The sequence below is a fragment of the Sabethes cyaneus genome, chromosome 1 (genome assembly GCF_943734655.1).
Source record: "Sabethes cyaneus chromosome 1, idSabCyanKW18_F2, whole genome shotgun sequence".
NCBI lineage: Eukaryota > Metazoa > Arthropoda > Insecta > Diptera > Culicidae > Sabethes > Sabethes cyaneus.
Window position 1 is genome coordinate 75,953,576 of NC_071353.1, and position 17,282 is coordinate 75,970,857.

General features: G+C 41.3%; 1 protein-coding gene across 1 annotated transcript in view; it reads left to right on the forward strand.

Annotated features, from left to right (window-relative positions):
• The window catches only part of LOC128732694 (WD repeat-containing protein 20), a 176,663-nt gene extending 171,446 nt beyond the window's left edge, over positions 1-5,217 (forward strand). Inside the window, exons 4-5 of the mRNA XM_053825994.1 lie at positions 3,822-4,791; positions 4,851-5,217. Of these exons, the coding sequence (XP_053681969.1) occupies positions 3,822-4,791; positions 4,851-4,910 (1,030 nt within the window). The 3' untranslated portion in view covers positions 4,911-5,217. The remainder of the gene's footprint in view (positions 1-3,821; positions 4,792-4,850) is intronic.
• Positions 5,218-17,282: the final 12,065 nt, after the last annotated feature.

Genomic DNA, 17,282 nt, shown 5'->3' on the forward strand with positions numbered 1-17,282 from the left:
AATAAGAGGAAATTTGCATTTCATTTGTATGGAAGCCCACCCTCTTAAAGTGGGGAGGGGTCCTAATTCACCATAGAAAATATTTTTGCCTCCAAAAACCTCCACATGCCAAATTTGGTTCTATTTGCTTGATTAGTTCTCGAGTTATGTGGAAATTTGTATTTCATTTGTATAGGAGCCCCCCCCTCCTAAAGTGAGAAGAGGTCCTAATTCATCATAGAAAAAAATCTTGCCTCCAAAAACACCTGCATGCCAAATTTGGTTCCATTTGCTTGATTAGTTCTAGAGTTATGAGGAAATTTGTATTTCGTTTGTATAGGAGCCCCCCCTCCTAAAAAGGTAAGAAGTCCTAATTCATCATGGAAAAATGGTTACCTCCAAAAACACCCACATGCCAAATATGGTTCCATTTGCTTGATTAGTTCTCGAATTATGAGGAAATTAGTATTTCATTTGTGTAGAAGCCCCCCCTCTTAAAGTGGGGAGGGGTCCTAATTCACCATAGAAAATATTTTTGGCTCCAAAAACCTCCACATGCCAAATTTGGTTCTATTTGCTTGATTAGTTCTCGAGTTATTAGGAAATTTGTATTTCATTTGCATAGGAGCCCCCCCCCCCTCCTCCTAAAGTGGGGAGAGATCCTAATTCATCATAGAAAAAATTCTTGCCTCCAAAAACACCTACATGCAAAATTTGGTTCCATTTGCTTGATTAGTTCTCGAGTTTTGAGGAAATTTGTATTTCGTTTGTATAGGAGCCCCCCCTCCTAAAGTGGGGAGGGGTCCCAATTCATCATAGACACAAATTTTATCTCCAAAAACACACACATGCCAAATTTGGTTCCATTTGCTTGATTAGTTCTCGAGTTATGAGGAAATTTGTATGGAAGCCCCCCCCCCCGCCCTCTTAAAGGGCAGAGGAGTAATAATTCCCCTTATAAAGAGGGGACGGGTCTCAATTTACCATAGAATAAATTCTTGTCACCGAAAACACCCACATGCCAAATTTTGTTTTATTTGCTTGATTAGTTCTCGAGTTATGCAGAAATTTGTGTTTCATTTGTATGGGAGCCCCCCTCTTAGTGGAGGGATGGGTCTCTAACCATCACTAAAACCTTTCCTGGCCCCAGGCTTGTTATTTCCTCACTCATTGTGCAAAAAGTGCAACTTTTTTTGTTCCACACAATGAGCAGAACTGCTTTCAGAAATGAGAAGTAAATCCACACAATGAGAAACAAACTAAACACAATGAGAAAAACTGACGTGCAGAAAAATTTCTTAATGCGCTCTTTAAATGAGCAACTTTCGGTTTTGCTCCCGGTCCTCTCGGTAGCTACAGCAGTAAACGTGGAAACAAAACAACCGGTGCGCGTACAGCAGCTATAGACTCAGAGGCGTCAAGACAATCAAAAGTCGTTAAATTTTGAATCTTAGCGGAGAATTGCCTTTGTTTATAATGGGACTTTCCTGTTGGTACGCGTCAAGAAGCAAATGTATGGGAATTCAAATGTTGCCATATCTAAATAACATTTTTCGCACTGTTGCCGTTGTGACATGCCTAACCATATGATGCAGTTGCGTTCACGGGCAGCCAAACTCAACTGAATATACTAAATGTAAGAATTTCAACTGCAACTGCAACTGCATGATTCAACTGCATTAATGGATTAATGTTTTTCTGATGGCAATGACCGCTATTGACAATCGTCGTTTTTTCTCAACGAACTACCCATGTTAAAACTACCCGTAGTTGTCATACGTCAGCGCATCGCATCAACGTATTCAAAGTTCAAAACATTCTCCTCAATGAGTAGCACAGTGTGCGGTTGCTCATAAAACTGCGTTCAGCAAGAAAGAGCACAGTTAAAATGAAACGGAGCAGAATAAATCGCGTTGAAGACTGAGCACAGTTTGAATTTTTCTCTTCTCTTTTTTTCTTCTGAGGAGGTGCCATCCCTGCCTGGCCCCAAAAACCTCTACATGCAAATTTTCACGCCGATTGGTTCAGTAGTTTTCGATTCTATACGGACAGACAGACAGACAGAAATCCTTTTTTATAGGTATAGATTAATAAACTGTAAAGCATTTTATCCATTATAGTAGGTTTTGATCTTAGTTTAATACAAATTAGTAATAATTTGTACAGTGATAGATTACAATGCAAGTTGTTGTGATATGTTCAAAAATAAACAGTAACTGTTAATTTGCAGTTTGCGATTAGTGATTAGCGAAATTTCCACGATTATCGAGCAAATTGTATCGGTTAGCGAATTAGCGGTGCCCAACACTGATAGGGCCAGGGATGGTTCGATCACGTTGACTCAATTTTGATTCATTTGACAGTACCGTCTTAACGGGGCCAAATATGACAAAGTTATTTACGGGACATTTGTAGAACAGGTTATTATCTATAATTTTGCTGAATAAAGTTTTGCTGTATCTTTTGTAGTAACGGCGCTACAATGCTAGTATCTTATTAGTGACTAAATGAACACTTAATTTGTATTTCATTTGCATAGGAGCCCCCCCTCCTCCTAAAGTGGGGAGAGATCCTAATTCATCATAGAAAAAATTCTTGCCTCCAAAAACACACATGCAAAATTTGGTTCCATTTGCTTGATTAGTTCTCGAGTTTTGAGGAAATTTGTATTTCGTTTGTATAGGAGCCCCCCCTCCTAAAGTGGGGAGGGGTCCCAATTCATCATAGAAACAAATTTTATCTCCAAAAACACACACATGCCAAATTTGGTTCCATTTGCTTGATTAGTTCTCGAGTTATGAGGAAATTTGTATGGAAGCCCCCCCCCCGCCCTCTTAAAGGGCAGAGGAGTAATAATTCCCCTTATAAAGAGGGGAGGGGTCTCAATTTACCATAGAATAAATTCTTGTCACCGAAAACACCCACATGCCAAATTTTGTTTTATTTGCTTGATTAGTTCTCGAGTTATACAGAAATTTGTGTTTCATTTGTATGGGAGCCCCCCTCTTAGTGGAGGGATGGGTCTCTAACCATCACTAAAACCTTTCCTGGCCCCAAAAACCTCTACATGCAAATTTTCACGCCGATTGGTTCAGTAGTTTTCGATTCTATACGGACAGACAGACAGACAGACAGAAATCCTTTTTTATTGGTATAGATTAATAAACTGTAAAGCATTTTATCCATTATAGTAGGTTTTGATCTTAGTTTAATACAAATTAGTAATAATTTGTACAGTGATAGATTACAATGCAAGTTGTTGCGATATGTTCAAAAATAAACAGTAACTGTTAATTTGCAGTTTGCGATTAGTGATTAGCGAAATTTCCACGATTATCGAGCAAATTGTATCGGTTAGCGAATTAGCGGTGCCCAACACTGATAGGGCCAGGGATGGTTCGATCACGTTGACTCAATTTTGATTCATTTGACAGTACCGTCTTAACGGGGCCAAATATGACAAAGTTATTTACGGGACATTTGTAGAACAGGTTATTATCTATAATTTTGCTGAATAAAGTTTTGCTGTATCTTTTGTAGTAACGGCGCTACAATGCTAGTATCTTATTAGTGACTAAATGAACACTTAATTAGTCACTGATGAGTTACTAGCGTTGTAGCACCGTAACTACAAATGACACAGCAAAACTTTGTTCAGAAAAATTGTAGATTAGAACTTGTTCTGCAAATATCCCATATATAACATTGGTGTATTTGGGTCGGCTGAGACGGTACTGTCAAATGAATCAAAATTGAGTCAAAGTGATCAAATCATCCCTGGATAGGGCCCATAAAAAGATTAATACAACGTATTTTTTAATAACCGTTTCTTTTCGTTTCAGTGAATTTTCGAATAGTGCAAATATTAGTAATAGCGGACAGAATACATCAGCAAAGGATGATAACAAATCAATAGCTAATACAACGTATCTTAACGATAAAGATACTGTGGATAATGCTAATTTTAATCTTAATGCTGTACTAACAAGTAACAGTTTAAGTTTCGCTATAAATTGTGATGATAGTAATAATAGTAATAATAGTAGTGATAAGGGATCAACAAGTAGTGTTGATGGCAAATATTCGAGGAATCATCTTACTAAGGGCAGCAATGTTGGTAACTGTAGTAGTAACGTTGTTGCATGCACGACTTCCAACAGAAAAGAGAAGGACACTAATAACGATAAAAATTCCAAACTAGATTCCAACCACATTCATCACCATTCAGCGCTTAATTCGATAACGCAACGATTATCTCATTTTGGTTTTGGGAATAGCGGCAGCACTTGTAGCAATAACAGTGATAAAAGTGAAAAATGTGAAAAGTCCGCCAAAAACAGTACTAGTAAAAGAAATATCATATCGCTTTCTGGCAAAACTAATAATAATAGCAATACTTTATGCAATAGTTCAAACAACAATCATTTCCATCAAACAAATGCAAAGAACAACATCAGCCATGTCAACAACAATGTTGAACAGTCTATTTCAACGTCATCGTCAAGTAGTGGCAATGGTGGGGGTATTTCAAATACTATTACGTCGATCATGACCTCATCGCTAACCAAAAACAAAAGAATTGATGGATCAGTACCCAGTGGGGGAGGAAATAGTATTGTCTCATCATATGACCCAATGAAGCTAATTGGTACTCCAGCGTGTCCGCGATTTGACGACTGTCCAGTATTAGAACCGTTGGTGTGTAAAAAAATTGCTCACGAACGACTAACGGCGTTAATTTTCCGTGAAGATTGCTTTCTCACCGCGTGCCAGGATGGATTTGTGTATACTTGGGCTAGACCTGGATACCTGGTAGGATATCAGTGTTTCAATAATAATAAGAGTATCATAACATTTTTTTATTTTTACAGAATCTACCACAGCATTTACCTCCAAGTCCAACCGCACCTCCAGGTGGTACAGTAGTATAAGGCACTATTAGTATTAGTATTGCAATTTTAACATAAACCTATATGTTATCGTCTTTCCCATTTCTAGGAGTATTTTAAATGTTTTATAATTTGATTTGAACATGTTAGTTTGCAAATTATGAACAAAAATTCGACTATCTGTATACAAATATTCTACATGCAAATTTAATGTAATTTGTTGCGAGCAAAACAATACATTGTGTAATCAAAGAATTGCAGTAGTAAGGTATATTGCGAAGCGGTTTGTATTTTTGTACATACCTGTTTCTTATTTTTTATTATTAATATGTAATTATAAATATTATGATCATGGATATTTTTGTTAATATCATTATTATTTTATTATTAATAATATTACTATTTTTATTATTAATATATTAATATTATTATATTATTATTATTTGTAAAAACACTATCATTTTTATAATTATTCATATTATTATTCAAGTTATCTCTATCATAATAATAACAATACCATCATAAAATATTCTTATAATTATTGCTGTAATCGTTGTCCTCTCATTCATAGGTAACAAAATAGCTAAATCACTGAATTTAAAAGAAAGAATAATCAATTGAAATGAATATTTAATTCACCAAAACAACAAAATCAATTTTTTCTCATTCATTTGCGCTAAACGTTTTGAAGCGATCAAAAATGCGTAATATGGTCGAAGTTTTTATTATCTTCGTTAAACCAAAGACAACTAAATAAAATGTTTTGAAGAGTGAGTATGAAAGCTACGTTAAGAAATAAATCGTACGCGGGGTTTTCTGGAGCTTTATTTTGTGGGATAAAAGACGCTATCTCTTGAAAAAGAAGTTAGTGAACAACTGTGTTATTAGGGTTATTAAATTGTACTACTTCATAAACATTTTTATAGAGTCTATTATTTGAGTCAGTTAAGAAAAACAAATTCGAAAAATGATTAAATAAGGCGTGCATAACAACTATTATAGTAGTAATAGAAAAACCATTGTTTACAAACCAGAATATAAAATTGATAAATAAAACTCATGTTCGTAAACAATATCAAACTGAGTGATTTGACTTGATACAGATAATTATTGATGTTACAACAATCACATGACTATACGGTTGTGTATCTCCTGCTAGTAGCGGTGTTTCTCTCGATTCCCCTGCGGGGCGATGTTTAATGGGGAAGCAGGCGGGTGCAGATAATGCTTTCGGGGAAGCGAGTACATATGATGCTTTCGGGGAAGGCGATGTGTGCTGCACGGGTGAATGTGCCGTTTCTAATCTACAATGTGCTGCTCTATTCTGGGACTGCGTCGACCAGAAAGGGTGCTATTGCTGATCGGATTCGATCCTACCACATGGAGGTGGTGCACTTTGCGAGAACTGGGGCTTATTCCGGCCACAATCTATGACCATAACCTGGAAAAGTAACTGGCAGACTATTCTGAGACTCGGTCACAGAGATAAATTGGTTTGTTAGTTACCTGATTTCGAATAATTGCACAAAGCCTGCTACGGCTAATTAAATAGTACACGTTGTTTTACTTATTGTCACTTAATCAACTTTTCATACCTTCGTGATCACGTGTTCAAGTCTAAATGACCGAGTCTATCTCAGCCCAACCAGCATAACCCCTTATCTTAAACTAATTTTCCTTATGCTTTCTGCATGATCCTTATTCCTCTTTCCATTACAGTTCAGACTGGATTAGCCGAGGACTCGATTATCCGGGTTTTAGACTCGATTTTCCGGGTGCAATTAACCTTTTTTTAAAATAATTTATTTTAAACGTAAATGTCATAGTTTTCACGTTATATTTCATCTAACCAATTGGTGGTCTCAATGAATAAAATCTACACACACACATATATATGACACATTCTGCGGGCCGGTATACCAACCAGACATTTTATAAAAGTTGCTTTTACCATAGTTGAATATTTTTCCATGATTGGGCAATGTTTGAACCTTTAAAAACTGCCATAATTGGTATTCTAGCATTTTCGGAAGGTATATAAAACGTGTATCGAAAATAAATGAAATTTACAAGAAATAAATGATTTTTCGTGATATTTTTAAAAATGTTGCTACAGTGCGCTAAAACATTTAATAATATCACTTGTTTTCGACCAACTTACAAAGAAATATATGCTGAATCCATTCCAAAAATAGTTTGGATTGAATTTTACAGTTATTTTGTATTTCAAGTGGATTAAAAAGGGGCATTTTTTGCGTTGAAACGTCACAAAAAAGGTGTACTGTTTCGCTTTCACAGAAAAGTACAAATTCGAACAATCTAATAATCCGTATTCTCTTTGCACTCATAATTACCTTTAAAACGGTGCCTAAAGAATGAAGATAAGTTAAATAGAACCAAAATTACATCTGATTGAAGCTCGCGTTGTAACGTCACGGCGGACAGCCGGGCGGATTCAAAACAAGTGAGACATAAGTTGTTACCGTTCGTAACATTTATATTATATGTTATTTAATTAGTTAAGGGTAAAGTTTGTCAGATTTATTATTTATATAAAGCCTCCGGAGCGCTTAAGTAAATACGGCCAATTCAGATATACACTCAACAAATAGGGCTAGAATTAAGCACACATGACACTACACGAAAAACGATTAAATAACCGGTTCGATGTCAGTTCAGTGGGTGGTTGAAAAGGAAGTAAAAGGAGATAGCAGAAAATGAAGAGATGGCGATAAAAGGTACTGATGGCGATAAGCTTCCTGATCTCCGCCGTCATTTTCTAACTAACTGTCGAGCGAAAAGCTTGTGAGTGGACGAAGGCGTGAAAATAGAAGAAAAGTTTGAAAAAGCTGTGAGTTAGTTTATAGTGAAAGATTAATAGTAAAAGTAGAAGAGAGTCGAATCAGGTAAAATTAGTTTATAAAACCAAGCGAAAACCTAAATACCTGCGCGGAATATCGCAGCCAAAAATCCTGGTTACACTGGATATATCTATTCACTCTTCACTTAGGACCCGTAATAGGAAGCTGGAGCCTACGAGAGCCCACCAGATTGGCCCCGTAGGAATATTTCCGGCAGATTACGAGCAGCCGTTAGCCTAGTAAAAGGCGAATTACGTCCCAAGACTGGTAACCAACGGCGGGCCAATCCGATCCCCGATTAGCCATTCACCACGTGTCATCACTGAGCCGCTGAAAGCGGTCTCCAATAAAACACTGCGACCTTTCCGTGAGCCCACGGCGAGGCAAAGCTCCGTCAGCATAGGATCGCATGGGTATATGGGAGTAGCGTCCACCCGGCGACAACCACGTGTCATCTTGCTTCGATCGAGAACTGCCAGCCGAGGAAATCTGTAGCCGCGACGGTACGGGGATTGTTCCGTGAAGCCAGTGGTAGGTCAGAAGCACCGTTGGAAAGTCCAGCTGAAGGAAATCGTCATCCTCACATCATCCTGTCATTGTTAATGACCAGCCTACCAGGTAATGGCGTTCACCGAACCACCCACATTGACCACACTTACATTAACACTCACACAAAGAATAATGTACATGTTAGGGATCATTAAAAGTTTAAATTGTATCCACTAGCTTTTTCCTTGCGCATACACACTCATATCACAGTGCTGATTAACGAACTAGGCCAGAGCCGACCTTGAGCTGTTAGAGCCTCACGCTCGTGCTCGGGTGTGAAGAGGTCGTGAGCACCCACCCCAGACGGTCCCCAGTGGTTCGACCAGGGACCAGGGGTATAGTAGGTGGAACCCCTCTGGTTCCGCCAGTAACAAAGTAAGAGCATCGGAACCTTAAGATATAGCATAATAGTTGCTTCAGAAAAGTTTCTTCATTTAAAAAGCACTTTCTAGTGATGAAAAAACATTTGGACATTAGGGTGTCCCTAAGCAGATACAAAAATTATTTTCTCTATTTCATGTCAGAAATGATTGCTGTCTACAGAAAATTTGTAGAGAAACTAATTTCAAGAAATTTCGTTGAATACTGAAGGTTTCTATTTCTTACATGAAAAAAGTTATAGAGTCAAACTCTTAGGGACACCCTTAAAAATAGTTTTTTTTATCTATCTCTTTAATAACACTTTGTACGCCTTTTAGATGTTCTAAGAAATTAGCAATCGAATTAAATTGTACATTTTTGTCGAAAATAGTAGAGATCTATCTTTTTCCCTTTAGGAGCTATCCCTTGTTTCTTTTATTTCTGTATGTTCATCTACGGTTGCCTTCATAATAACTTTTTTTAGATTTTCCACAATGTTCTACCCTAGGTTGTACATGGTGGAATACAGCATAAATTGACTCACAAAAAACAAGTGAGTTTAGCTACTCATACCTGCTCTTCCCCGAGATACACCTCCTTAAAAAGTACATGTAAAAATAAAAAAAAACAGTGATAGCTTCTAAAGGGAAAATGAGCACTACCATTTTCGACAAAAATGTGCAATTTAATTAGACCACCAATTTCTTAGAACATTTGCAAGGCATACGAAGCGTTATTAAAGCGCTAGATAAAAAAAACTATTTTAAAGGGTGTCCCTAAGAGTTTTTCTCTATAACTTTTTTCATGTAAGAAATGGAAATCTTCAGTATTCAACAAAGTTTCTTAAAATTAGTTTTACTACAAATTTTCTGTAGACAGCAATCATTTCTGACATGAAAGAGAGAAAATAATTTTTGTATCTGCTTAGGGACACCCTAATGTCCAAATGTTTTTTCATCACTAGAAAGTGCTTTTTAAATTAAGAAACTTTTCTGAAGCAACTATTATGCTATATCTTAAGGTTTCGATGTTATTACTTATGTCTCACTTTCTTAAAATCCCTCCCACTGCGCTACGTAATTTGTGAACTACCCCACAATTACGTAGTCAAAATAGTGAAAGACAAACTAACAACACGTTTTTGGATTATCTCTTATATACAGAAGGCAGCAACAGCGATAATTAACGAATATTAACTGAACAGATTTTTTGTGACGTTACAACGGAGCTACGACCCTCTCTGTGTAAAGCAGTGCGATGTAACGTCACAAAAAGTAAAAGCTCGTTAAAAATTAACTTCACTGATTATCAGAATTCTGTACATGGAAAGTTGTTCAGTATTCATCTCTTATCAAATCATAGAAGAAAGTTTTTAGATAAAATTTGAAAGAGAGCAGAATTTTCATGTTTTTGAACAGAAGTACCAACAGACGAATTTCTGGCGCGTTGTAACGTCACGTTACATATTTGCTTTCCAAAACAATCTAGGTAAAGCAAATGCTATTAATTTGTTCACATTTTATAGTAAATTTTATGCTCTTTCCAAATATATAATTACTAGCTGACCCGACAAACTTCGTATTGCCACAAATTAACCTGTGTTGTACATAAATCATGAATCTCGGATGATCTTTGTCATTATCTCGAGTTTTGCAAGCCCCCCAGTGGGCGGCGCTTCCGACGGCGGGTCACCGGCAACACTCGCGACCGGCTCGTCCTGAATGATCTAGTGTTACTATAGATAGTTTTTGTGGTCTTGTTATTGATTAATGTTTTATGGAAGAGTCTCGAATTTCTCGAGTTGGATTAGTTTTTGAGTTTCGCAAAAATTTCTGTTTTATTTGTATGAGAGTCCATATCCCCCTACCACAGGGGTGAGAGGTCTCTAACTATCATAAAATAAATTCAAGTCTCAAAAATCTCCTACATGCTAAATTTGGTTCCATTTGCTTGATTAGTACTCAAATTATAAGGAAATTTGTATTTCATTTGTATGGGAGCCCACCCTCTTAAAAGGGAAAGGGGTCGTAATACACCACAGAAAAAAAATTCTGCCATCTAAAACTCTCACATGCCAAATTTGGTTCCTTTTGCTTGATTAGTTCTAAAGTTATGAGCAAATTTGTATTTCGTTTGAATGGGAGCCCCCCCCCCCTCCTAAAAAGGTAAGAAGTCCTAATTCATAATGGGAAAAATGGTTGCCTCCAAAAACACCCACATGCCAAATATGGTTCCATTTGCTTGATTAGTTCTCGAATTATGAGGAAATTTGTATTTCATTTGTGTAGAAGCCCCCCCTCTTGAAGTGTGGAAGGATCCTAATTCACCGTAGAAAATATTTTTGCCTCCAAAAACCTCCACATGCCGAATTTGGTTCTATTTGCTTGATTAGTTCTCGAGTTATGGGGAAATTTGTATTTCATTTGTATAGGAGCCCCCCCTCCTAATGTGGGAAGAGGTCCTAATTCATCACAGAAAAAATTCTTGCCTCCAAAAACACCTGCACGCCAAATTTGGTTCCATTTGCTGGATTGGTTCTCGAGTTATGAGGAAACTTGTATTTCGTTTGTATAGGACCCCCCCTCCTAAAGTGGGGAGGGGTCCCAATTCATCATTGAAAAAAAAATTGTCTCCAAAAACACACATATGCCAAATTTGGTTCAATTCGCTTGATTAGTTCTCGAGTTATGAGGAAATTTGTATTTCATTTGTACAGGAGCCCCTCCTCTTAAAGTGGGGAGGGGTCCTAATTCACCATAGAAAATTTTCTTGCTCTCGAAAACCTTCACATGCCAAATTTGGTTGCATTTGCTTGATTAGTTCTCGAGTTATGAGGAAATTTGTATGGAAGCCCCCCCTCTTAAAGGGGAGAGGAGTTATAATTCCTCTTATAAAGAAGGAAGGGGTCTCAATTCACCATAGAATAAATTCTTGTCACCAAAACAAACACCCACATGCCAAATGTTGTTCTATTTGCTTGATTAGTTCTCGAGTTATGAGGAAATTTGTATTTCATTTGTACAGGAGCCCCCCCCCCCTCTTAGAGTGGGGAGGGGTCCTAATTCACCGTAGAAAATTTTCCTGCCCTCGAAAACCTTCACATGCCAAATTTGGTTCCATTTGCTTGATTAGTTCTCGAGTTATGAGGAAATTTGTATGGAAGCCCCCCCTTTTAAAGGGGAGAGGAGTTACAATTCCCCTTATAAAGAGAGAGGGGTCTCAATTTACCATAGAATAAATTCTTGTCACCGAAAACACCCACAAGCCAAATTTGGTTTTATTTGCTTGATTAGTTCTCGAGTTATGAGGAAATTTGTATTTCATTTGTATAGGAGCCCCCCTCCTAAAGTGGGGAGAGGTTCTTATTCATCATAGAAAAAACTCTTGCCTCCAAAAACACCTACATGCCAAATTTGGTTCCATTTGCTGGATTAGCTCTCGAGTTATAAGGAAATTTGTATTTCGTTTGTATAGGAGCCCCCCCCCCACTTAAAGTGGGGAGGGGTCCCAATTCATCATAGAAAAAAATTTTGTCTCCAAAAACACACACATGCCAAATTTGGTTCCATTTGCTTGATTAGTTCTCGAGTTATGAGGAAATTGGTATTTCATTTGTACAGGAGCCCCTCCTCTTAAAGTGAGGAGGTGTCCTAATTCAACATAGAAAATTTTCTTGCCCTCGAAAACTTTCACATGCCAAATTTGGTTCCATTTGCTTGATTAGTTCTCGAGTTATGAGGAAATTTGTATGGAAACCCCCCCTCTTAAAGGGTAGAGGAGTTATAATTCCCCTTATAAAGAGGGGAGGGGTCTCAAATTACCCTAGAATAAATTCTTGTCACCGAAAACACCCACATGCCAAATTTGGTTCTATTTGCTTGATTAGTTCTCGAGTTATGCAGAAATTTGTGTTTCATTTGTATGGGAGCCCCCCCTCTTAGTGGGGGGAGGGGTCTCTAACCATCACTAAAACCTTTCCTGGCCCCAAAAACCTCTACATGCAAATTTTCACGCCGATTGGTTCAGTAGTTTTTGATTCTATAAGGAACACAGGACAGACAGACAGACAGACAGACAGACAGAAATCCTTCTTTATAGGTATAGATATTTGGGGGTTTCTTAACGATTTTCCCAGCTGAAGCACAAATACTGTGCAAAGAAGAGTCAAAACATTGTAACGTCACGGCGGAATGTGTCATATATAATAATATATATATATATATATATTTAAAAAGAGGCTTGTCTGTAGACAAAACGAGGAGCGCGATATGTATTTTCGTGGTAATAATCGCCCACATTAAGCAAAGACTCAAACTAATCATAGCAGATTGCATTCAAGACGAGCAAAACTAACGTAGTTGCACCTCATAGAGTTACATAGCGTTAGCGTTACATAACGTACCACCAATTTGCGCTCAATTAGACACGAGGCGACGCGCGCGGGTTAGAGCTAGTATAGATATAACACTGGATGAAAATTATCTACGCTGAAGTCTCTTTAAAGGCACTACTCGTCAAATTAAAATCGAATAGATCCGCAACAGAGTTGAAGCTAGATTGGGTCGTGTTGTCCATAGGTGCTATTGCGTTGCGGTATGTGCAGTATGTGTTGGATGGTAAATGATTGAATGATGCGCTCCAGAATTACCACGAAGTTCCACAACCTCTTATTTAGTAACTCCTCTCTCTACCTCCCCGTGGTACAATCCGGGATACGTTCCTTAGTGGAAATCGGACAACCGGTGGAAACTAGGGTCGTATGCGGACAGAGAAGGGGCCACTCATGCGAAGGCTGAGTGTAAACTCTCCGCCTGCAAATGACGGATCTCGGTAGAAGCATATTCGATGAACCTGAAAATACTGAGAACCTGAGCAGAGGGTCCAAAGCCCCCAAAGGAGGATGGTTTTAATAGCTATTATCCATGGCTAAAAGAAAAACAAGAATGGATAAACCCCTAATCCAAGGTGTCATGCGACCCGTGCCGAGGGATGAATGGTGGGGGGGTTTCATAAATACTCAGCCTCAAACGGAGCCTGTGGAGTACCAGAGCGCCCTCCACAGTAAACAGCCCTTACCGCATCATGAGGGGCTCTGATGCGGCGGACTCTTCTTTCCCCTCAACTCGTGGGATTCTATATGAGCAATCAAAATAAAACATTAACTTCAGTGAGCGCGGACGGATTAGATAATCCGTTCGCAAGAAGTGGCATCCAGAGGTCTCCGCCGATGGATACCAGTAGAAGCGCCAGCGTAAACGGAAAGGGAAACGGCACACCTGTCGCTCCAACTGCATCTACGCCGGACGCAGCAATGAACGGCCCGTCGCTAATAAAAGCAGTGGCAGGCAAGAGAGACATGCTACCAAGAGTGTACTCATCTTCTCGATGCCATTATCGAGTTCGTGGCAGGTCGCAGCACCTTAGCGAAGGACCTGAAACAAAGTCTGCTCATGCTTCGGAGCACCATGCGTGCTGCGACGAAGGAGCACAGCGAACTCGAAGCGCGAGTAAAAGTGGCAGAGAAAGAGAAGACGCTTGTATCAAGGTCTGCACAAACGGATGCCTGCCCGTCAATGGCTGACCATTCCGTGGCACTCGCGACTACGGAGCAGTCTAACGACAAGGCATCCGCCAAACGCGCAAGGCAGTCCCCAGGGGAAGAAACCCCCACGGGTCCAAAGAAGCGCATGATAGCAGAGGGTCGTAAGCCAACCGAAGAACCTACTGAGAGTAACAAGACGCTGTTAACGTCCAACAACCAGTGGGAGTTGGTCAAAAAGAAGAAGGCCAGGAAGAAAGAGGAGGATCGAGCTCCACCGAAAGTGGCTAGGAAAAAAAGGAGCAAAGGCGATACCCTTATCCTCAAAACTGAGGGGCCGAAACATGCGGAAGTTTTAAAGGCCATGAGAGGGCATGATCAGTTGAAGGGTCTTGGCGCGGATGTGCGGAGTATCCGCCGCTCTCGCACAGGCCACATGATTCTTGAACTCAAAAAGAATGCCACTGAAAAGGGATCTGCTTACAAAGTGCTGGCAGAAAAGGTCCTTGGCGATAGCGTGCAGATCCGCGCACTAACGCCCGAGATGACTCTCCAGCTTAAAAACCTGGACGAAATCACCCAAGCGGGCGAACTAGCACGAGCTCTCAACGAGCAATGCAAAGTGGTGGTGACTACCGAGGCAGTTCGTCTGCGTAAGGGACCGGCGGGAACCCAGGTAGCAACTATAAGACTTCCACTGGAAGACGGAAATGCAGCCCTGAAAGTGGCTAAGCTGAAGGTGGGATGGTCCGTGTGCCCTCTGAGCGTGTTCCAGCAGCCGGAGGCCTGCTTCCGGTGGTTTGAGAGAAGGCACAGGTCCTGGAGCTGTAAGGGGCCAGACCGAAGCCACTTGTGTAGGAGATGTGGCGGTACGGGCCATATAACGAGGGATTGTACTGCGCCACCCAAGTGCCCGATATGTACCGGCCAACGGGATGCTAAGCACACAACAGGAGGCCCGCAGTGTCCGGCAGGCGCGCCGGCGACTAAAACACGGGCGTAGTGCAGGTAACGCAACTGAACTTGAATCATTGCCACGCGGCCCAGCAGCTGTTGTACCAAGCAGTTACTGAGTCGTTGACGGACATTGCAATCATCTCGGACCCATACCGCATCCCTGCCGGAAACGGTAACTGGGTGTCGGATAGTTCCGGGACGGCTGCTATATGGACGACAAGCAGGTTCCCGGTTCAAGATGTTGTGTCAACTGCAGACGAGGGATTCGTGGTTGCCAAAGTGGGTGGAGTGTTCTACTGCAGCTGTTATGCTCCGCCGAGTTGGCCTATTGAGCAGTTTACGCGGATGGTAGACCGAGTATCAGTTGTGCTGACTGGTCTAAGGCCGTTGGTTGTGGCGGGCGACTTTAACGCTTGGGCGGTAGAGTGGGGAAGTCGTCGCACGAACCATAGGGGCCGGATTCTGCTTGAAGCTCTGGCAAAGCTCAACGTAGATCTGGTCAACGTCGGCACCACAAGTACCTTCAGTAGGAACGGTGCGGAGTCTATCATCGACGTGACATTCGGCAGTCCTGGTCTGATAGGAGACTGGAGGGTAGACAATAGCTACACTCACAGTGACCATCAGGCGGTCCGCTATGGTGTCGGTCAGATAACGAGGCGGCAGGCGGCGAGTAGAGCCGACACTCCAACCACCCGTGGATGGAAGACATCATACTTCGATCCCGAAGTATTTGTGGAAGCAATCCGAAGAGAGTGCGGTGATCGTGGTATGCCCGATCCGAACGCTGATCATTTGGTTGAGGTACTGTCGCGAGCATGTGACGCTACCATGCCTAGGAAAGGTCGATATAGGTATGGCAGGTCACCGGCTTACTGGTGGACAGATGAAATTGCGGAACTCCGCGGAGCGTGCTTTCGTGCAAGGAGAATTATGCAAAGAGCTCGTTCGGACGAAGGCAGGGCTGAATGTCGAGTAGCACTTGCTGCTGCACGCGGAGCGCTTAAGAGTAGGATAAAAGCTAGTAAACGAGCCTGCTTTGAAAGGTTATGTGCTAGTGCCAATGCGAACCCGTGGGGTGATGCCTACAGGGTCGTAATGGCAAAGACCAAGGGAGTGATGGCGCCCTCAGAGCAATCGCCAGAGATGCTGGAGCGGATCATCGAGGGCCTCTTTCCACGCCACGAGCCAAGGCCCTGGCCCCAGGCCGCTGAATCGTCTCACGGCCGACGTTCCAGTATCTCAGACCATAGCGTAGGATGGTCGGCCTCCCAGCCGAACATCCAAAGTAACGTGGGCAACGGCGGTTTGGCGGTCGGGGACGAAGTGACGGTTACGAATGAGGAGCTCATTGAGATCGCTAAATCCCTAAAGGTGAGCAAGGCACCGGGGCCAGACGGAACCCCGAATATGGCCATTAAAGCGGCTATGTTAGAGGCTCCCGAGTTATTCGGGGCAGTAATGAGGAGATGCCTGGAAGCTGGCCACTTCCCGGACGGATGGAAGCGACAGAACCTCGTGCTGTTGCCGAAGCCGGGAAAACCTCCGGGTGTTCCCTCGTCATATAGGCGGATCTGTCTGCTCGATACTGCCGGTAAGGTGCTGGAGAAGGTTATCCTTAACAGACTCGTACAGTACACGGAGGGTACAAACGGTATGTCAAGGAATCAATTCGGCTTCCGAAAAGGCAAATCTACGGTGGATGCCATCTTGTCTGTCACTAAGACAGCCGAGGTGGCAATCCAGCGCAAGAGGACAGATATCCGCTATTGCGCAGTTGTCACGCTTGACGTGAGAAATACGTTTAATCCGCTAGCTGGGACTCCATAGCCAACTCGCTTCGGAACGTCCAAGTGCCGGTGTCGCTGGAAAATTATTATTCTGGAAAATCTGGAAAATTATTTCCAGAATCGTGTGCTATGCTACAACACGGAGGAGGGTCAGAAGTGCGTTCCAATCACCGCAGGGGTCCCACAAGGTTCCATACTGGGCCCGGTGTTGTGGAACGTCATGTATGACGAGGTGTTGAAGCTAAAGTTCCCGGTAGGGGTGGTGATAGTTGGCTTTGCGGACGATATCACCTTGGAAGTCTATGGTGAATCTATCAGAGAGGTTGAGTTGACGGCTGCCCACTCTATAAGCATTGTT